Consider the following 21,070-nt stretch of genomic DNA (forward strand, 5'->3'; position numbering starts at 1 on the left):
CCTTCTTAGCAAGGGTTAGATGAGAAGATTGACACCAGTCTTATGTCTGTAGGTTAATATAAAGCAGAAACGGTCAAACAGCTGTCCTGCCTCGGCCTAACACTGCAAAAAAAGTCTATTGGTCTTATTTTTAGTTAAAATGCCTCATCCCGCTTGATTTAAGATAAATTCACTTAGCAAGAGACATTTCAGCAAGATAGAGGGATTTGTTTTAAGATAATGCATTGTAAATATCTTAAGTCAAACAATCTTGAAATGATCTTGTTTTAACCCTCCTGTCATCCTGCGGGTCAAATTGACCTGTTTACAGCTTGAAAATGTGGGAAAAACATGTTTTCAAAGTGACAACTTCCACATTTTCAATTTTTTTTCGGAATTTTTTGAACATTTTTTGATGGAAAAAAGAAATGTTAAAAGAAGGTTTCTTTAGGAACATTCAGGGAAAAAATCAACCAAAAACCAGCAAAATTTGCTGGATTTTGGTTGATTTTTGTGAATGGGCTTAAAGAAAATATTCGACATTTTACTGATATATACGGAATCACTTAAGATATTTTTAGGACTTTTTTGGAAGAATTTTATTCATTTTTTGAAAATATTTACAATTTTTATATATTTTTTAAATTTTTAAAAGAATATTTTCTTTCTTTCTTTCTATGTAAGTAATAACCCACATTATTGCATGTGCTTGTATGAGGTCGATGCTAGCAGTTTCCCTTTGCTTCTAGTCTTTATGCTAAGCTAGGCTAATTGTCTCCTGTCTCATTCGTCAAATATTTTTTTTGCATTTAGCCAGAAATGTTACCTATATCAATCCTCTCATCTAACTCTCAGCAACAAGGCGAACCCATGTGTTTCTCAAAATGTCACAGTATTCATGTAAAAACAACCACGGCGAGAAGAAGTCTGCTGTGCAAAGCGTTAGTCGTAATAAAATTCCCAAAACACAACACTTTGCAGATGAAAAGCCGAGTATGAGTGATTAAAGAATAAGTCACACAGACACACACTCATTTGCAGTGTTTCTGCTGTCTACTACGATGTGTGTTGTGGATGAATCCTGGTGTTTATTGCACCACTCGCTCCTCAGCCTAAAGGTCAGCAGTCTGAACTTTCCTAAAGCGGTCACTAGTTTGTGCGTACATCCTTCAGCGATACTGTGACAGCAACCATACAGAATGGAAACTATGCTGCAGGCGGTTATTTTGGCCTCGCTGTCGGGGGTCTGAAGCTGTAAATAGACTCAGCCATAATACAGGAGACGTGTTGGAAGTAAACAGTAAATGGGTGTGTATGTAATTTAGGGTTAGTGTTGTGGCTTCAGGGACAACTTGTGGCCTTTTAGAGCCTCTATTCAACCAGCGTTGGTCTAAAAATACAGGCGTTTACAAGCGCAGAATATCCCTCCTGTTGTCCTCATTTACAGGCGCCAAAAAATATTGTTTCCTCATCTGAAAAAAAATCCCGAAATTGAGCAAAAAAATTCCTCAAATTTCTGAAAATTTGCAAAACCTTCAGGAAGAAAATTCAATAATTCCTTAAAAGTTTCCACTAAAAGTTTGCTTTTTTAAAAATCCACCAAATTTGGCAAGGAAACTCTTGTCAAATATTTTCATAAAGCGAGTAAAAATCTTCCAAAATAATCCTAAAAATATCAAAAATGATTCCATATATATATCAGGAAAATTTCTAATATTTTCTTTAAGAACATTCATTCATGAATGTTCTTAAAGAAACATTTTTTTCCACCATCAGTAAAACTTCTAATATTTTATTTAAGAAAATTCACAAAATAATGAACAAAATTTGGCCAGAAAATTCTTGTAAATATTTTCAAAAATGAGTAAAAATCTTCCAATAAACCCTAAAAATATCTAAACTGATTACATATATATCTGTAAAACGTGGTTGATTTTTTGTGAATGTTCTTAAATGATTTTTTTAATTTGTTTTTTCACCAAAAAATGTTAAAAAATTTCCCAAAAATGTTGAAAATGTGGACATCAGAAATTTCACTGTGAAAATATTTTTTTTTCCACATTTTCAAACTTCAAAACGAGATGACGAAACAAAAAATTTGTAAAAATCTTCCAAAAAATCCTAAAAATATCTAAAGTGATTATAGATATATCAGTAAAACTTCTAATATTTTATTTAAGAAAATTCACAAAAAAATCAACCAAAATCCAGCGAATTTTGGTTGATTTTTTTGTGAATATTCTTAAGAAACATTTTTAACATTTCTTTTTTTCCAACATAAAAAAAATGTTGAAAATGTGGACATCAGAAGTTTCACTGTGAAAATACGTTTTATTTCTCCTTAAACTTTAAAACGGGTCAATTTGACCCGCAGGACAACACGAGGGATACTTGCAGAAGAATATCTAGATCTGTTAATACACACTTTGTGGTTATAACAGTGTCTTGTGCAGGAAGCAAGGTGATTTTATCAATCTTTTAACCACACTTCATCAGGAGAAAGGCAAAGAGTGGTATCATGACATTATTTCATGGAGCTCTATCTGAGTGGTTAGCTTGTGTTCTGCTCCACAATAGTAGCATGCCATCTAATAATAATAATAATAATAATAATACACTCAAAGTAAAAACCAAGACGGATGTCGCTGTTAGACGAGATGGAAAAGCAGTGATGTTCACAGGATTAGACAAGGCAAAAATCCACACGAAGGTAAAAGCTGCCTCAGATTACAGAATCGCATTTATTTTAACTCCTAGTTTAGGAGGGTTAAATTATACAGCCAGGTAATGTAAAAGACCACCTGGGGCAGCAGCTACCTCTGTGCAAGGCCGCACGATGTCAGACAATTACCAGCATAAGGAGAGGAAGAGGAGGAGCTTAGAGAGGAAAGTCTCAGCTCATTCTTCTGGAGGTTGTGAAGGAGACAAATTAAGGACGAAGGAACAAGTGAGACAGAAAAGCCAACGGTGGAGAATTTACAACAGACATCTGGGACACGAGAGACATCACAACATACAGTATAATCCTGATCAACATAGAACCTATGGAATATGAACACAGATTTAGAATATGTAAGCTGCTTACCTCTAAATTTGTCCTCGCTTTTTTCAGCACATCACGAGTCCTTGACACTGAAAAGCAAAAAAAAAAATATTGTTGCTGCATGACTTTCATATGTTACTACAGAAGCTCAAATGAGTAAAAACGCCTTTTTTTTTTTTGTTGCCTGAGTACCTGAGATACGCGAGGCAATCTTGTGTGTTTATGTAATATCATCAGAGGTCTGTGTATTCAGCCTGAGACGTGACAAATCACAAAGTTTATAGTTCCTGTCTAAACCCCAAGATCAAGTTTCTCAGTTCCAAGAAGGGACATGCAGTGTTGTCTGCTGAGAATCTCTCTTTCTGTCTTACCTTACTCGGTCATTTGTTTAACACTCATCCCTCTTACATTTTTTTCACCCTCGCACACTCAGAAACACTCACGCTGGTTGACTATGAAGTGCTCCATGCTCTCCTTGGTGCGGCTGGTGCTCCTCAGTCTTTGTATCGTCCCTTTAAGAACCTCCTCCTGCTCAGAAATTCGCAGCTTCAGGGACAAGATCTCCTCTTGCATACACTGCTCCTATAAACATACATATGTTGAGATTTAGTTCAACGTAAAGTGTTCAACTGAAGCCGTGTGATGTCATTCAATGTCATATCGTGTTCTTCAAACCTTCTTAAGGTTCTGGATGGAGGGGTCAGAGTTCGGAAGAGCTGCTCTCCAGAACATCTTCAGCAGAGACATCGCCTCCTCCAGGATCTGCCTCAGAGTCTTGGTGTTGGACACAAGACTCTTCACACATGAATAGTCCAGACCCTGCCAACAGAGCTCAGTTAGATGCGTGAGTTATTGCTTTTACTATCATTTGTCATTGCTGATGTTCGGACACTGGTAACAGACCAGCTCGCTGCTCTGTCTCTGGCTGTCCTCCAGCAGCGGTGGGCCGAGGCAGGCCTGCAGGGTTGCCTCCATGCGCTGGATGAGACTCCGGCCTTCCAGAACCTGCTGCTGCAAAGCACTGAAATCATCCACATGACCGATGGCGTGGCGACCATTACGGTTCGCAAAGGATCCGTCAGGAGCCTCTCCCTCGAGTTCAGAGTGCGGATCAAGAGGGTCTGTTGGAGATAAAAGAGCTGGAATGTAGTTTGGAAGGACTTCTTTTTTATAATTATGAACCGTGTTGTGTTTAGTGGTTAAACTATGAGGTCACATTACAATCAAAACAAGATGTTATTACTGTTACAAGGCATTCCTTTCTCTTTATAACAAGCCAACAAGTAAAACTTAGATTAAGAAGCAGTGATGAAGTTGCAGTTAAAGTCACACCATTGGCAGTGCTATGGCTGTCATCCAGGTCTGAGTATGGAGGACCAGGAGATCCACAGTTAAACAGACCAATGTCCCTGACTGGTGGAGATGGAGCTGGGTCTGTGGAGCACACAGATACACAAACCAGGCTTGGATACACAGCAAACCACACCACAGCACACCGAGCCTCTCAGACATTTCAGTTGTAGTACGCCGGGGTCATGTTCACAGGTTTCTGACTCACCATGAAGCAGCTGTCGCCTGTAGAAGTTTTCTCTCTGAGGACTGGCAGTGAGGGCGGAGAGAGAAGGAGTCCGAGGCGACCCGACACCCAGCTTCTGTTCCAGCTGTTTATGGAGCTCCAGCTGTTTGAGGGCGCTGTTCTCCTGGACGCTGTTCTGCAGCTGGGCCCGCAGACTCCTCACCTCCCCCAGCAGCTCGCCCAGCTCCACCGGTAGACCTGGGACCTCACACAGATACCCTGAAGGTAAAAAAACACAATAGCTGGAGAATGATGGACATGCCTCTGCTAACACAGTGTGCATTAACTTTCTAAATCCCCAAATTTTCCAGCAGGTTTCAAAGAAATGTTATCTGTACAAAAAAATGGCCAAAGTGACAACATTTATCAGCCAGAAATTGCAAAAACTGAAAGAGTCAATTCATTTTTGACTTTCCACCACTCATCTGTGAAGTACTGCTCCATCGAAAACTTAAAATCTGAAGCTTAATGTTGTGATATTTAAACAAAATCACTTAATTCTACGAGTCACATTTAAAAAATTAAACAATAAAGTTTGCTTTTTACTGCCACTATTTTTTTCCAGTATTGGCAACACTTACTGCCACTTTGAAAATGTTGTGCATTTAATTTAATGTTATAATCAGAGAAATTACACTTTAAAAAAAATAAAAAAAATTTGTAATACTGCATAAAAGGTATTTTTACATTCTCTCTACTTCTAGCAGTGGTTGTGTTGTTTCCATAGAAAGGGAGGATTTTATATTACAGTGAAAATAACTGTGTGAAAACAAGAGGGTTAAAGCTTTGATTTAGTTTGCTGTGAAAACCTGGGTATATATGTGTAGAATTTGTAATTAGATCACCTTTCAAACTCAAAATAACTGAGGGGTCGGTTTACTTCAATCCTGAATTTCTATCCGTTCATCTGCCAGCAGATGGTGCCAAAGTAAGGAATTCTACAGAAAAACTGCACATTGTGACTTTAACCCTCCTGTCGCCCTATGGGTCAAATTTGACCCGTATCACAGTTTGAAAATGTGATTTAAAACATTTATTTTCACAGTGACATTTCTGATGCCCACATTTTCAACATTTTTGAATTTTTTTTGGGTGGGAAAAAAAGCTTCTTAAGAACGTTCACAAAAAATCAACCAAAAAAGCGAAATTCTGATTTTTTTTTGCCTAATTTGGGGGATTTTTCTTATTTTCTAAATAAAACTTTTAACAGAAACTTTTAAGGAATTATTGGAATTTTCTTCCTGAAGTTTTTGCAAATTTTCAGAACTGTGGGGATTTTGTTTTTGCTGAAAGTTTTAGATTTTTTTCAGACAAGGCAACACTATTTTTTGGTGCCCATAAATGAAGACAACAGGAGGGTATGTTTTTATATTTAAAGAAATTCATATATTGTGCGCATCTGGTTGACAATGAATAGACTGACCTTTGTTGGCCTTTGTGCTGGAACACACTCGATCATAAACATGCAGTTCACTCTGCAGAGAGTGGATGAGTTCTCTGCTCTCACACAGCTGCTGCTGCAGCAGAGAAACTTCGTGCTGGAGCCTGAAAAAGCAAACATGCATTATAAGAAATTATAATCAGAGAGCAAACATGTAAACACACATTCAGAAATAGCTTCTATCTGAAAGCCAGTGATGATCTGGTTGAAGCTGGACACAATTCAGACACACCAACCTGTTGGTTTTCTCCTGACCAGCCTGTCTCTCCTGCCTCAGTGTGTGAATCTGCTGCCCTTGTTCCTGACTGTGAGCCTGAAGACGTCTTAGCTCTTCCTTCCACTGCTCAGCTTCCAGCTCTGATTGCTTCAGTCGGGCCCGGGCTGTGAAGACGGCCTCCCGCAGCTGCACCACTTCCTCATTAGAGTCTAAAGGAAATGGAGAGACTAAAGAGAGTCACATAAATATCCCCTAAATCGACATCCTTTCATTGTCTGTTAGGTTTAAAGTGAAGTACTGTACCTGTGCTGGCTTGCAGCCGTGACTGCAGACCCAGGTTTTCCTCCTTCAGGACTCTGATCTCATTGGACAGTTGAGTGACTGTGTCCAGTCCCTGAATATAGATGTTTGTTGGGGCTCCTGGACAAAAAAATCGACATCATGTAATTTCTTACAAAGAAAGAACTGTTGCTTTTTGGTGTAACTCAAGTGTAAGAGGTAACCACACCTCCATCACGCCCAGTGGTGGCCAGTTTCTCTTCCAGCTGCTGTCGGAGTCTCTCATTGGTCCTAATTGACTCCTCCAGGCGCTGACGGAGACACCTCACCTCCCGTAGGTGCTCCTCTATCAAATTTACCCCTAGAGACAAACAATAATACATCAATATATTGTAATATTCACCGACTCTACTGAGACTGCTTGTTCTAGGATTTTCAAATAAGTGTGGGTTACATCTTCAAAATATGTGAAAAACACTTCATGGATGTTGTTGGTCTGTAATGTTAAACATTATATAGGATAATATCATGATAGTTCGTTCTCACCTGCTTGGCTGCTCCCTGGTTGGTGCCCCGATGATCCAGAATAGCCTCCAGCTGGCTGAACCAAGTTCTCCACATCCCACAAAGGCCCTCCTGTCATCAGACCTGAGTCAGAGTTCAACGAGTGGCCTTCAGGGATGCCACCCAGCTGGTATTGTTGAAAGGCATGATGGGATAGCTGGCTGTAGCTTGAGAGGTCATGCTGGTTGTGGGCACCAGGTGAGACGGTGAACAGTGTCTTGTCATGGGGGACTGTAAAGCCTGTAACCACACGCACAACGGGAAGAGACAGGTAAACATGACGCGAAAACACTCGCAGTACAGCAGAGGAAATTAATTTACAACTGAGAAAGTAGAAACAGGCTTTTTCTCCACACACTGCACACTCCCTGGCCCCTCACCCCTGTTCTGCTCATTCATCTGTTTGTATAGCGTGTCCAGCTCTGGGCGAACAGCGATCACAGACAGGGCCCTGGGCCGGGGGTCAGAAGTGACTTCGTAACCCCAGACGTCAGGGCCAGAGGGGACAGAGAGGGAGGAGACAGGTGCACTGAGGAGGGCTGGAGGAGAATGACAGGAAGTGTCACATAAAGGACATGAAGGATGAGTGAAATAAAGAAAACCAGATTTTTTTTCGATGCTTTGCAGCCGTCTGTGGGCTCCGTACCTCTGGAGGACTGACTGGTCAGAGACACAGTGGCTGAGCAAAGCATGTTGGGACAACTGCTGGAAGACTTGAGGAGGCGATGAGGAGGAGGAGGAGGAGGGACAAATAGACAGACTAGAAGAGGGGAATGGAAGGTGAGAGGATAGACTGATATAGATCACAGGCAGACAGAGAGATTAAAGGCAACAATACCATCTGGTTCTGATCCAAGTCCTGTCTGCCGCAGCCGGTGCTCCTCATGATATTCCCTGGCATCTAAATCCGAGCACAGCTCCAAGTCCTCATTGGTCTGGTACTCGTCAGAGACCAGGGAGGTCCTGTCTGAATGGTCGGTAGTCTCAGAGAGAGCGTGGCAGCTGGACGGGGTCTCAGGACGCTGCTGCAGCTTAGTGTGGAGCGACTCAATGATTTTATCTTTCTGCTGTAACTCCTTACTCAACCTGCACGTGCAAACAAGGAAGAGAATCAACTGTTACATTCTGAGCTGATGGTACTGATGAAAAATGTCTGCACTGCTTAGCACAGTTTCTAGCGGAGGTCTTTGTTAGGTTTAAATTACATTATTGTCAATAATAACAAGAATAAGAATTTTTGAAATTTCTAAGGGAAGAAATAAATAAGAAATTTTTCAGTTCCTGCTTCCTCAATTAAAATTTGACGCATACACGATGACTGAATTTCCCTTCGGGGATGAATAAAGTGATTCTATTCTATTCTATTCTATTCTATTCTATTCTATTCTATTCTATTCTACAAAGTAAACACCTTTTGTTATTTATAATTATTTATTGATTGTTGAGCAGTCAAAACTAGTCATTTCAAGACATGATCTTGTTTTTTTTTGTTTTTTTTTTACTATTTTCTGGTATTTAATAAACAAAGCAAATATTAAAGAAAATAGCTCGAAGAGTAATCCACAACAAAAATAACTGTAAACAAGTGCAGCCCTAAAAGAATGGAATTAAATTTTGTAAAGGTGAGAGGAAAACCAGCTGCTATTTTCGGCATTCAAAGAACATATAATACCTGTTGCCCTTTTTGTCACGATGAACAATTAAGAATAGTACATGTGCACAATTTGCAATTTTAAAAATAAAACTGAACTTTCTGTCTCATGAGACTTTGTGATTATTTTAAGCAAACCTTCTGCAGCCATGTAATGACAGAGCACTTCAAACACCCATAAAGTCTAAATTGTAGTGGAGGTTCAGGTTCTGCCAGGCTGGACGACGCACAAACATGAAGAGTATGATCATTTGGCAGAATAAAAAGTAGGTTTGACCATTTGAACACTGAGTGAAAACTATTTTTACAAGTTCAAAGCTGCTTAAAGGGAACACAAAAGGGAAAGCCAAATGCTAAATGGTTTATACGCCTGTGTAACTACGTGCTAGTTTCTCTTACTGTTTCAGCTGTCGAAGCAGGAGCTCCCTGTCTCTTTCCAGCAGCATTTTTAAAAAGCCTTGCTCTCTCGCTTGACCCCGAGCAGTAGAAAAAGACCACAAAGAGTCTCTGTATATGGAGCTGTTCTTAGAAATCATAGTTTTCCACAGAGGAGCCATATGAGAGTCAGTCGACGAATGAAAACAAAGACCAAGACTTGATGCGGTACAGCCTGAGCCAAGCGCGGTTAAATGTAGTGAGAGAAAATCCAACAAAAAATTCTCTGCTATCTTTGGTTCTTCTTTCACGTCTGGAAAATGTTCTGACGAGCCATTAAACAATGAATTCAGGACAGAAAAATACGAGCATGAACAGATGTCAAAAGAAAACTACAAGTAAGTGATTTTAACTAAATCCACCAGAAACAGTCTGCTGCCCAGCGGGGAACGACTGAACGAGGATCCGCAGTTAAAGAAAACAGTAAGACTGAGCGTCTTAAGCCCGCCTGGCAGGACACCTGCAAGTTGACTATTTTGCTAAAGCGACTTAAAGCGCAGGCCTGTGTGCGGATTAACAGCAACCTTCTGTCTCCTACCTACCATAAGCAGACATGTGGACAGCTCCTCGCATGCAGCAGCGGGTCACGTGACCGAGTAAACTAATTAGAGAACAGAGTCTGCAAAGTAAGCTAATAACTTACAAGCAGGGTCCACAGATTACAGTGCTGAGAGTGACACTGCAGTCTTTTCTTGATGAAGTTTGTACAGTTTTTCTGTGGAGGTAATTGTGCGCTTTGTGGGTAACTCGCGAGGAAGATTCTAAATTAGTTGTGGGTCTGAATGCGTACTTCTCATCTGTAAACTGGTATCAATGCTCAGTTGACAAAAGCGTAATGTGTGATTAGACTATGGTACATTACAGTTCATGCCAGCAGCTACAGTGAACTCTGCATGCTGATATCTAGTGCAAATCTTTGAAACGGCCATATGTGCATGTGAGGGGGGTCTCAGAATGTTTTGATGTGCACAAATTACTTTTTTGCACATCATGCTCGCACCCTAAGTCGTGGTAAAAATGCTGCATCTTACATGTTACATTCACACACACAAACATTTAACTGACTCACCTTAAGGCAAGCAGCTCATGGCCTGTCTTGTCATCATGGCTCTCTGCACGTTCTCCTGTGGAAATAATAAAACAGGAAATAGACTAGAGGGAAAAGGACAGAAATACTGTGACAAATTGAAAAACAAAGTCAGTTTCGTGTGTTCGGCTGTGATGGGAAGACGCTCCTTACGTCCACTAATCTTGGTGACCACTCTTTGTGCCAGTGCAGTGCTCTGTGCCAGCTGTTCCCTAAAGCTCTGACCCATGTAGTAATCGATGTCGTTGGCCCGCAGGAGCTCCTCGAAGGCCTGAAAGTTGTTGAGAGTTAGTGTGAGTATGACAATATGAACTTTAAAGCTTCTCAATCTTTGCTAAAATTAAGAAATGAATGAATGAAGATGCATTTGCAGCACCTTGGTGGTGTCTCCCAGGTGTTGGGTCAGGATGTGACAGACTCCTTGCCCTTCTCTCATCCTCTGCCTCAGGTGGGAAAGCTCACGAGCTTGTGCCTGGATCAGAGTGTTGTACTTCCTACAAAGAGAGGAAGGAAACAGCCACAGTTGTTAACAGAGACTGTGGACTATTTGCTGACTAAATACTCCATGTGCATCTGTGGACAGATTCTAGATAAATAAATGATTCTTGAGAGGAGATTGGAATTATGGATAATTCAGGTGTAATAACTAGAGTAAAAGCCCTTCCCAACCCACTCTTTCACTTCTTTATTCTTTCCACTTACCCGGGCCAGGTGGCACATTTTCCCTCTTCGGCTTGGCCTTTACCCTCCAGCCTGGTGCTCTTCAACTGAGCCTCCAGTGACGCAACCCGTTCCATCAGTTCTTTCAGCTCCCTGCTGGGCTTCGACCCAGAGCGAATCCCTTGGTTGTCAGACATCCAACCTTCATCCTCTTCCACACCGCTGGGGGCTGGTGATCTTTCAAATGCCCAGTTTACCTAGAAGATGAAGATAAAACAGAAAAACATGTATAACGGGTACTGCTCTGAACCTGAAGTAAACCTAAAAGTCAGCAGATAATGCAGCAGTCAGTGAGTACTTTGCGCGGTGTCCGCTCCAGGCTGGAGGCATAGTCGCTGGTGGCAGACAAGGATCGAACACGTAGCTGCAGCCCACGAATCACTTTGTGGCAGCGGGTCAGCTGTGAGCGCAGATCCTGGACCAGATGCTGGAGAGACGCTGACTCATCGCCCATTTCATAAGCACCTCTGCAGCTTCCAGCGTACCAACCTCCACCGTCACAGTCCTGATGATGGGACAGTGATGTGCACATCTCCAAGTCGTCAAACTCTGAAGGAGGGAGAGATGAGGACATACCGATGAATGACGAATAAAGATTAGTGAGTGTTATAGAAGAGAAATAATATGATCTGTTTTGATACATCTGATCTGCGTTGATCACCTGGGCTGCTGGTGTCTTCTCTCTCAGCTTCGTTTTCACTGCGGCCACAAGTCTCATAACCCAGATCCTGCAGATCCACCTGCACCTGCTTATTGGCCTGCTGGACAGACGTCTCCGCTGCAGGGACACGAGACAGAAGTTTCTTCAGTCATGTATCGTGTATATCAACAACTACTTTTTGGTTGATGGTAGCTGCATGCCAGCCTTCCTTCATATATGTTCAGAGCGACTCACTGAGCAGATCCCTGTAGTCCTTCAGCTGTTCAGCCTGAGCGTGCACCGTAGCCTCAGACACCATCAGTCTCTCCTGCAGCTCTCTGTTCTCCTGGTGGCTCAGAGCCAGATCAGAGCGAAGACGAGTCGCCTGCTCATGGAGACCCTCCTCTATACCCTGCCACAGCGCTCCCACCTCACTGCTGGAAGGTCCCACCTCCTGCAACAGCAAAGTGTTTAACCAACACCGATACATAAGGAGGATTCACAGGTATATTATTAAATGATTTTAACTTATGGGAGCTCGTGTTTTAATTCACATGAATTAACTGCATTAATATTATGACATGGAAAATCAGGCACACAAACAAGGTATTTATATAAAGAATCATGAGACTAAAAGTGAGGTCAAGAGGAAGGGCCCACAGGCGAAGCTGCTTTAGAAGAGCTCTGCTTTACAAGCAGCAAACTGAGGTTTTATACTGAATTAACACTCACAGAGAACAAATCAACAAACCACCTTGTGCTCTTAAATTTCTCTCTGGATTAATAAAGTATCTATCTATCTATCTATCTGTCTATCTATTAAAATAAACAGCTGCAATTCTTTCAGAGTTTAAAAATTTTGTTCATTTATAAATGATTCAATACAGCAGTAACCTTGATTATTGATGTTATAATGTTACTTCATGACAGGTACACAAATAGCTAGTAATACTTGGCTTCCAATACATTTATAACTTTACCTGTCTTTATTTATGAATTTAATTAGGAGATTTATTGCCCCTTCCATCCAGCTGTTACATCTCTGTCAACTCTGTAAATAATTTGAGGACTCTCTCCATCACCATGCATTAAATCATCTGCTCATTTCTTGCCTTAACAACTTTTTCTGAATAGCAACTGTCACATAAATGTAGAATGTTTTACCGTCTGAAGCTGGTGTGTGCGATGGTGTGAGCTCCGTGTGCCCAGATCCAGAGTGTTTGGCCTCATGCAGTGCCTCTTCCCAGATTCCTCACTCAGAGTAACACTAGGAGCGCCTCGCTTCCCCACCGGCATCGGAGTTGTTTCCACTTCCTCATCTTCTTCCTCAATACCCTGATCCTCTTCTTCTTCCTCCTCCTCCTCCTCTTCATCTTCTTCCTCTTCTCGGTTCAGACTCCGGTGATTCTTCCCTCCAGCTCGTTCCTGGTGTTCTTTTAAAGTCTGGTTCTCCTGCTGCAGCCTCTCCAGGGCGCTCCTAGCAAGAAAACAGATAGAACCATAAGCACAGCAATAACGCTGAATCCAACAACATTAAAACAAATGTGTCACATATTTACCTCATCTGAGCCACAGAGGTGTATCCATCCCTCTCCAGTTGTGACTTTACTTCTTCAAGCTCGACTTCAAGTCTCTTCTTTGCTTCTTCAAGCTGCTTTACATCAGCTCTCTGGGACAAGAACCCCCTCCCCAGCTGTCCGGTAACACTATTAAGTCCACGAGCCTTCATAGGTGCCTGAAAAGTCATGGGAAAAATTCTTCTATTTAAGTCACGAGGTTTTCTGAACGCTCTTCACAGTCACTAACTGCATGAATTTAAAGGAATACACGAAGGAAAGTAGTATTTTACCTGAACAGTGGTCAAGCTTCTGGTCGTCACGTTGTCGTCATCCTCCTCTATGCTGTCTGTGAACTCGTCACTGCTGCCATCTTCATCGTCTCCCTCCTCCTCTTCTTCCTCTGTGCTGAGCTCTGGAAACACAATAACCATTTAAGGTCAATATCTGTAGATCTTTTCTTTAAATCTTAAGCCGTTCGTCTTCCTATTCTTCCACTTTAAACGTCTCTCCCGCCCTAGTATCCACTCTATATGCCATTCTTTCCATAGTTCTGCCTCTGCACTGAATCACCACTTTGGCAGTCATGGGACTGAAGGGAAACGTTATGTCATACAGACCCTGGCAGCCAAAAACACACTCAAGCTGGTGGTGCAGCCCACTACGAATGAGTATACATATTAACTTTGAGCACTTAAAAGTCATACAAATGTAATTAATCCTGGGTAATTCATATTCAAACACATTAAAGGAGATAGTAGTGATTGTGCAACATGAATCATCTGTGTTTTGTGTTACTAAAATAAGATAAACACACACTCTCACACACACAAAGAACAAGGGAGGGACACATAAATACATGTTGGTTTGGAGACGCCAGAAGTTCAGTGGAAAATGACTTAGAGGAATTTTTAAAGGGAAGCTGCTTAAGGCCTCATGATACACAACAGACACACACCACATAGCACACATGTATGTGCAGTGTTGTGCCTGAAGCAAAGCTGTGGGTGTGTAGCTACAGTTCCTCACTGCATTGCTGGGGCTTATTATAGGATTATATCAGTAGGAGGGAAAGTTCAATGGCACCTAATTACTGAAATGTCTCCACCCAGGTATGAAAGTTAAATGTACTTAATGTCTTTGTGCCGCTAGAGAGAGGGCAGGGAATTCATGGAGCGAAACCGTTGGGCTATTATTGATTGAACAATGTGCTCTGTAAGCTAAACTGGTGATTGTGGGGCCCTGTTTACACTCTGTGGCACTACATAATGTCACCACTTATACTTGGGTCATGTGGAAAGAGGTTTTTTTTTTAAACCAGTGTTCTCATTTTGTGTCCTCAAAAATATCAGGGATATTGAGAGAAAGGACACCCAAGCGTCCCTATTTGTTGAGCTGTGAATAACTGACTGGGCATTGCAGCAGAACAGCCATGCAAACATGAAAATCATGCCACAATCTCATGCATGAGGGACCAGGAACATGAAGATAAACTCATTTGGACTGGATATGTCTTGTAATATGCATTATTATTTGATGCTGATGTTTACATGTTGTTCACATTTGAATTTGTGGCATTTCAACACATTTATAGGATGTGTTCTTATACAGTTGTACATTGGGACAAACAAGACAAACTCAAGACTTTGGTAATGGTTCGGAAATATAAAACAGACTGTGGGTTAATATCTGGGGAAAGGAAGGAAGGAGTATTAAGGACCAAGTGGGGAATTTCACACTTGGGACATTTTTAAAGCAAAATTCCCAATTAAACACAATAAAGAGAAATCCATACCAGAAGTGCTTTTGACAAAAAGCCAGCACATGTTTATTTGTGATGCATTTAAAATACAAAAAAGAAGTGTTGACAACGACTCCATCTCTGAGGCTAGGTGAAAGATTGGGGCACAAATCCCTGGAAAATGTATTCTACCCAACATAAATATTTAATGTGCACGTATTACTTCTGGCATTCACATCTCCAGTGATTAATAGAGAGCACTGTGCAGACTGCAAAATGGCTTAACATTATATTTTCCTGCTCAACTGACAAGCAGATCTACTGAAAATTATGCAAATATTAAGTCAGCATAGCGTTAATTTAAAGTAATCAGCGTGCACCTACCAGTGTACATCTACTGTGGCTCTGCTTCTGTTTCATGCATATCTGTTAGACTAAAACTAGAGCAGAACAGGTTCATAAAACTGTGTATAAAGGCTGAAGCTCAAGGCTAACACCGAACTAAAGGAAAGTAACGTGGCCATCTTTTAAAATCAGTATCTTGGGCCCTTGTTAAGTGTGTACATCCTCTTGACAAACAGATGATATAAAACAAAAGATGGATGGTGAGACGTTTCACTGTAAGGCATGAGCTTGAGTTTCTCCACAAGACGTAACTTCACTGTGACAGTAAGGCTGGAAGAGTGACACTGGTGAGAGACGGTACACAGAAATGGCAATACAGAACAATCAAACTACAAAGCAATTTGCAGGCAGTTTTCAAAAATAATATAAAACCTTTTTCACACCACGCTCACAAAATATATTAATAAATAAAACTCTGCGTTGCGCATTTCCACTTCACACCGTTAAGGTTAATCTGAACACTGAGTCGTGCTTGAGCTATCTGGACGAAGCTGCCTGCAGACTGAAGGTCAGATTATGGTTAAAATTCATACTTCAAATGGACTGCATGTCATTGAATTCACTTTAAGACCCTAACTCTTTACAAACCTGACCATTAGTGGTTACAGACAGCTTCATCTCACATTAAGAGTGTCAGTGTGACTCAGTGGTGCCATGTTCAGACAGAGCATCAAGGAGCGTTAGTGACAAGTGCTGCTTGCAGCCCTGGAGGCTGGACCCTGCCCATTCCCACCTCCAAAGTCAGTCTGCCTTTTAGCTGCCCTTTCCAGCACCAGGGTCATGTTACGGGTCCTGGCCAGGACCTCCTCCAGCTGCCCACGGAGTGCCTGAACAGAATCTAGTTCAGTGTGGAGGGCCTGGGTCTTCTCTGAGCTGCTGCAAAGTCAAAAAGAGGGAAACAAAAAGGGTTTCTTTATAGCAAACACACAAAAAAAATTCTAACTTGGTGTATTGACAGGATTCTGGGCTTCACAAAAGACCTGGGTGCAACATTCCTACCTGTCACTCTTGTGAATGTGAGTGAGATTTTGGTATAATCTCTTCTCTGCCCTCAGGGCCTCATTCAGCTTGTTGTACTCTGACACTAGCTGCTCCAGCACACACTGGTATCACAGTGGCAGGTATGGTTGAGAAGGACAGAGATATATATTAAAATTAGTCATTCTTAATTAGCACAAAGGCCTAAACATTGTCTCAGTGACACAGAAGAAGCAAAGCCCTACTTGGTAATCAGTGTTGTCTTCTTTGGCAACTCCCTCCGACTGAGTTAAAGATAAACGCAGAGCAGAGATTTCTTTCTGCAAGGAGAGAAAACAAACTTATGACTTGAAATTAAAAAATAAAAACTGTTTTGTGTATGATCTGAATGTCCACACAGATACCTGAGCCTCTATCTCCTTCTTCAGAACCAGCTGCATCTCCTCCTTCAGAGTCTTCATTTCTGCCTCATACTCCTTAGAGAGCGGCTGCATGGCCTCTTCCTGGGCCTGCATCAGCTCCTGTACAGTGATGCAATATTATATGAAGATCAGGTGACAGGAGACACAGACTCAAAGGCCAAGGGATATGCACTGTCACCTACCTTGATAAACGCTTCCTTCTCTTTGAGCAGACATCGCAGTTTTTCCGCCTCTCCTTCGGTCTCCCTCTCTTTGTCTCGTCTCAGTTCACTCAGTTCCTGCTCTTTCAGTGACAGCTGTCTGCGGAGCTCCTGCAGCTGTCCTGTCCGCTCATTAATTACTAAGGAAAGCCTGTAGGAGTAGTCCTGACAGAGAAAGAGCAAAGAGATTGAAGGCATATAGTTGGGCACAAATCTATTAGCTAATAGATGCAGTCCCATATCGACTTCCATGCCAGGCACACGGCCTACCTGCAGATACTGATCTTTGGAGCTGAGAGTACTGAGCAGATCGTGGATCTGTGCTTGGTGTTCATTAGACTGGCGGCTGCGATCTGACAACAGCTCCTGGAAGAGCTTCTCTTTCAGAGCCAGCCGAGCCTTCAGCTCCTCTACAACCTCAGAGGGACTGGCCTGAACTCTGGCAACAAGGGCGGCTGTCAGATCCTGCACGCAAACACAAATCATCAGACACCCAGAAAGAGCAGTGTCAGCGCACCTGTTGTATTTGTGAAACAAGTAACACAGGTTTGCCTACATGGGCATGGCTTTTCATTTGAAGCCGTGAAAACAGAGGCCTGTATGTGTGTGTTACCTGTGTCTCCTGACTGCGTGTCTGCAGAGCTGCCTGTAGCTGGTTAATGATGCCGTCTTTCTCTCTCAGAGTGCTTCTCTCCTTCTCTTCAACCTGCTGTTTCAGCCACTGGAGGTTCCTGTAGGCCTCTGCTGCTTGCTCCAGCTCCAGCTCTTTGCTTCGCCCCAAACCATCCAGGCTCTGTTGGTCCAAATCACAGGTGTAACCAAAAGGACAAATATACCACCACATTTACTGTTAACAAGATGCACCCACCACACCACCTGTCTATTTCTGACCAGAATCGGGTGACAAAGCGACTCTTATCTGGTCTTTTCTTCTCAAACAATCGTACTTCATGGATGGGCAGTTCTGATATGTTTGTAAGGAGCGTACCGTGATGGTCTCCTCATTGTTGGACAGAATGCAGCGGAGTCTCTCCAGGTCTCGCTCCTTTTCCCTAAGGGCCAGCTGCAGCGTCCTCACCTGCCCCTCACGTTCCTCCAGACAGTGGAACTTTTCATCGATGGAGCGCTGTGGGCAGCAGAGGGGGAGGAAATCACACTTCATCATGTTCTCGACAGCATACTGTATTGTGGTTAACAGCAAAAATAAGGACATTTGCGGTGCTTAATTCCTTATAGAGAAAATAAATCAAATGTATTAGATTATGGAATTTGTATTATGTAAATTAAACTTCATTTATGAAGAAGCTACTGTAAAATCAGAGCTTTTTATGCTTACTGCTGCACAGTAACAACTCCCAAGATATTTTACTATAACGGTGATGAAACTTTATTGTATGCTGACTTATTGGTTTATGAGGAGCTTGCATTATTGTGCAGCACTGGATCCTGACTGCTGCAACATGCACACTTAGCTATTTTATGATAAAAAGCCTGTCTACTATCCCTGCACCAAATGCACTGCAGTTTGTACTGTCCCACGTAAGCGGTACAGTGAAGCAGCTGGAGCAGTGGCTGAGAAACAATGTTTTCAGCATTAAAAGCATTTTTGGGTTGTACCATTATTTCTACCAAGCTGCCACAAATCCCTGGTGTATATATGAATGTACAGTACATGTGTTTTACCTCCAGAGCTCTGTCTCGGTCTTTAATTCGCTCCCTTAGTTTTTCCAGCAGGGCATCTCTTGGTTTGGAGCTTCCTGCTGACTCCAACATGTCTGAGTACTCCTACAGATATGAACATTTTTAGTCAGGATCAGAAATCTCTGCATGTATGTATATCTGCGTATATGTATGCAAAGTGTGTGGGATTATGCTTGTCACCTGTAACTGTTGCTCCTTGTCCTGCAGAGAGCGCTTGAGCTGTGCGATGCTGCTGTCTTTTCCCTGCACCACAGTGTGTTTCTCAGCCTCGCTCTCCTTCAGAGCTGCTTCTTTAGCCTGAAGCTCAGAGCGCATTTTCTGCAGGGTGCAGCGCAGGTCCTGCAGCAGAAAGACTAGAGGTTAAACGTGCTGCCTCATTCCTGCTTACAAGAGTTCTTTCAGTTGTTTGGTTTGCTCACCCATTTACAACCACCCTAACTAACCTGGTTGTGTTTTTCGGTGACCTCCCTGTGCTGTAGCGCCTCCTGCAGATCAGAGTTGAGTCTGTCTTTAAACCTCAACAGGTCGTCTCCTTGTCTCTGGCTCTGTCTCTGGCTCCTCTGGCTGGACTCCAGCTCCAGGCCGAGGGAGAACAGGGAGCTCTGCACTGCCACCAGCTCGCCTTGCAGCTGGGCCAGCGACAAGGACTCACTCACTCCCACTGGAGGCTGCAGAAGGAATGACCACAGACCAAGGTCAGACAGACAGTATGACTTCACCTTGAAGACAGGATTTCTGATAAGGAATGATTCTGTATCAAGGTTTCCACCACTACTGTGTCCATCAGGTCTCACCTTGCATTGAGAAAGCTGGTTGCGATGGGCCAGTTCTTGCAGCTTACATAGTGTGGTGTTCTGCCCTTCAATCAGCTGGTACAGCTCCTGGGCCTTTGAGCAGAATGAATCACAGGTGTCAGCACATTTAGAACAGGTTCAGATATAATCATGCTGAGTATTCAACAAATACACACCTCACTGTCTTTGGTGCTAATGGACTCAGTGAGGCCCTGAATGGTTCTCTCCTGGCTCTGAGCAGCCTCGCGGAGTGAACGCAGCTCACACTCCATCTCATTCAGCTTCTCCTGCAGCTTCTACAAGATGGAGACAAACATGATAGACTAGCATCAGGCCTCAAACGCACAATAATAAAGTCAACCAGCCAATCTGAGGCGACTTGATGCGGCGTACCATATTGTTGGCCTCGCTCTCATGGATTTTGGCCTGCAAAGATTGCACCTGAAGCTGGGCCTTCTGTAGCTCGCTGACACACTGACCAGCCGCACACTCATACTGGTTCAGTTGACTCTGCTGCTCTTCGACGAGGCTCTGTAAGAAGTAAAGAAAAGAAAATATGAGAGTTTCAACTTTTCAACCCCTGCTTACTCTCCTGACCAAATCCAGCAACTGAATTATTTCTAACTTTTCTTTTGCTTAAATTCATAAAAAATACAGAGGCTGCAGGCTGCATAACCACCACAGTGGATTGTGTAATACTCTGTGTGTACAAAATACACATCTGCTCATTCATGTGTGTAATTTGTAAAAAGCTATGAGAAGGTAAGAGCTGCTGGAGTGGTTTGTGAGCATCTGTATGCATGAGTGAATGTGCTAAAGTGCTCTGTGCTCTGGTTATCTTTACATAACCAGAGCGCTTCCAACTTTCACTAACTAGAGGAAAATCTCCTCACGTGTTTGCCCATGCACTCATTTACACTAAAATTAGCTTGTAGTATAGTGCAGTTAAAAAGATTCATTTAATAAATGTTTGTTGTTTCGGTTTTTCTTTTTCTTTCCAGATCAAAATGACACTGTTAACACATCATAAAATAGTGTTACTGTAGTAGCCAACCAGTGGTGAGGCGACTGGGTGGTCTGACATTGCGTGGATCACTTTGCCTCAAGGGCTCAGAGTGAAAATAGGCCAGTAGGGGAGTCACTCTGTCTTAATATCTCCCCACATCTAACCTACTTCAGTCCGTGCACAAAGATCACATGCTCTTATTATGGAAAAATATCTAATTCAGAGAGAAACACCTACACTATGTACTGCAGAGGAATATTACTATTGCAAACCTACACTTGACCTTTCATAAAGGGGCAGTAAATCTTGCGCACAACGCTCGAGAAACTGTGAGACTCATCTGTATGAAGGCTGTGCTCGGGATAAAGTATTTAGCAGCTCTAATGCTATAAATCCTCAGCTTCCTTCAATGCTAATCTAACATTAATGATTTCGATTAGAAATTACATATTAACTGTTGATCTGTTGATAATATTACAATATTTACAGCTACTACATATAAAAAAACAAAACTGTGCTTTCATGCTCTGCTGTCAGCTGTATTGACATTACTAATAGGCTCTTTGTATGTGCAGACTCACGCCCACTCACTAGCTAATTAGGCCATGTCGTGTGTCACCGCTTATGCACACCTG

At 42.3% G+C, this 21,070-nt stretch overlaps 1 protein-coding gene across 5 annotated transcripts in view; it reads right to left on the reverse strand.

The window, feature by feature from the left end:
* The window catches only part of LOC110953519 (myomegalin), a 51,995-nt gene that overhangs the window by 3,394 nt on the left and 27,531 nt on the right, over positions 1-21,070 (reverse strand). For 2 of the 5 annotated variants that reach the window (XM_022197572.2, XM_022197568.2), the window contains 37 exons: positions 19,823-19,960; positions 19,606-19,725; positions 19,430-19,522; positions 19,079-19,303; positions 18,816-18,974; positions 18,618-18,719; positions 17,923-18,060; positions 17,548-17,727; positions 17,205-17,399; positions 16,917-17,099; positions 16,717-16,833; positions 16,558-16,632; positions 16,334-16,437; positions 16,068-16,210; positions 13,482-13,603; positions 13,192-13,367; positions 12,797-13,109; positions 11,888-12,086; positions 11,654-11,770; positions 11,291-11,541; positions 10,975-11,189; positions 10,649-10,766; positions 10,426-10,543; positions 10,255-10,309; positions 7,938-8,185; positions 7,082-7,339; positions 6,765-6,896; positions 6,560-6,676; positions 6,276-6,483; positions 6,022-6,143; positions 4,581-4,817; positions 4,355-4,456; positions 3,926-4,143; positions 3,698-3,841; positions 3,466-3,604; positions 3,065-3,111; positions 2,831-2,885 (listed from right to left, as the gene is read on the reverse strand). In XM_022197572.2, the coding sequence (XP_022053264.2) occupies positions 2,831-2,885; positions 3,065-3,111; positions 3,466-3,604; positions 3,698-3,841; positions 3,926-4,143; positions 4,355-4,456; positions 4,581-4,817; positions 6,022-6,143; positions 6,276-6,483; positions 6,560-6,676; positions 6,765-6,896; positions 7,082-7,339; positions 7,938-8,185; positions 10,255-10,309; positions 10,426-10,543; positions 10,649-10,766; positions 10,975-11,189; positions 11,291-11,541; positions 11,654-11,770; positions 11,888-12,086; positions 12,797-13,109; positions 13,192-13,367; positions 13,482-13,603; positions 16,068-16,210; positions 16,334-16,437; positions 16,558-16,632; positions 16,717-16,833; positions 16,917-17,099; positions 17,205-17,399; positions 17,548-17,727; positions 17,923-18,060; positions 18,618-18,719; positions 18,816-18,974; positions 19,079-19,303; positions 19,430-19,522; positions 19,606-19,725; positions 19,823-19,960 (5,683 nt within the window). The remainder of the gene's footprint in view (positions 1-2,830; positions 2,886-3,064; positions 3,112-3,465; positions 3,605-3,697; positions 3,842-3,925; positions 4,144-4,354; positions 4,457-4,580; positions 4,818-6,021; positions 6,144-6,275; positions 6,484-6,559; positions 6,677-6,764; positions 6,897-7,081; positions 7,340-7,937; positions 8,186-10,254; positions 10,310-10,425; positions 10,544-10,648; positions 10,767-10,974; positions 11,190-11,290; positions 11,542-11,653; positions 11,771-11,887; positions 12,087-12,796; positions 13,110-13,191; positions 13,368-13,481; positions 13,604-16,067; positions 16,211-16,333; positions 16,438-16,557; positions 16,633-16,716; positions 16,834-16,916; positions 17,100-17,204; positions 17,400-17,547; positions 17,728-17,922; positions 18,061-18,617; positions 18,720-18,815; positions 18,975-19,078; positions 19,304-19,429; positions 19,523-19,605; positions 19,726-19,822; positions 19,961-21,070) is intronic. The other 3 variants (XM_022197569.2, XM_022197570.2, XM_022197571.2) reach the window with 3 other exon arrangements.

This window comes from Acanthochromis polyacanthus, chromosome 9, assembly GCF_021347895.1.
Source record: "Acanthochromis polyacanthus isolate Apoly-LR-REF ecotype Palm Island chromosome 9, KAUST_Apoly_ChrSc, whole genome shotgun sequence".
In the NCBI taxonomy this organism is placed as follows: domain Eukaryota; kingdom Metazoa; phylum Chordata; class Actinopteri; family Pomacentridae; genus Acanthochromis; species Acanthochromis polyacanthus.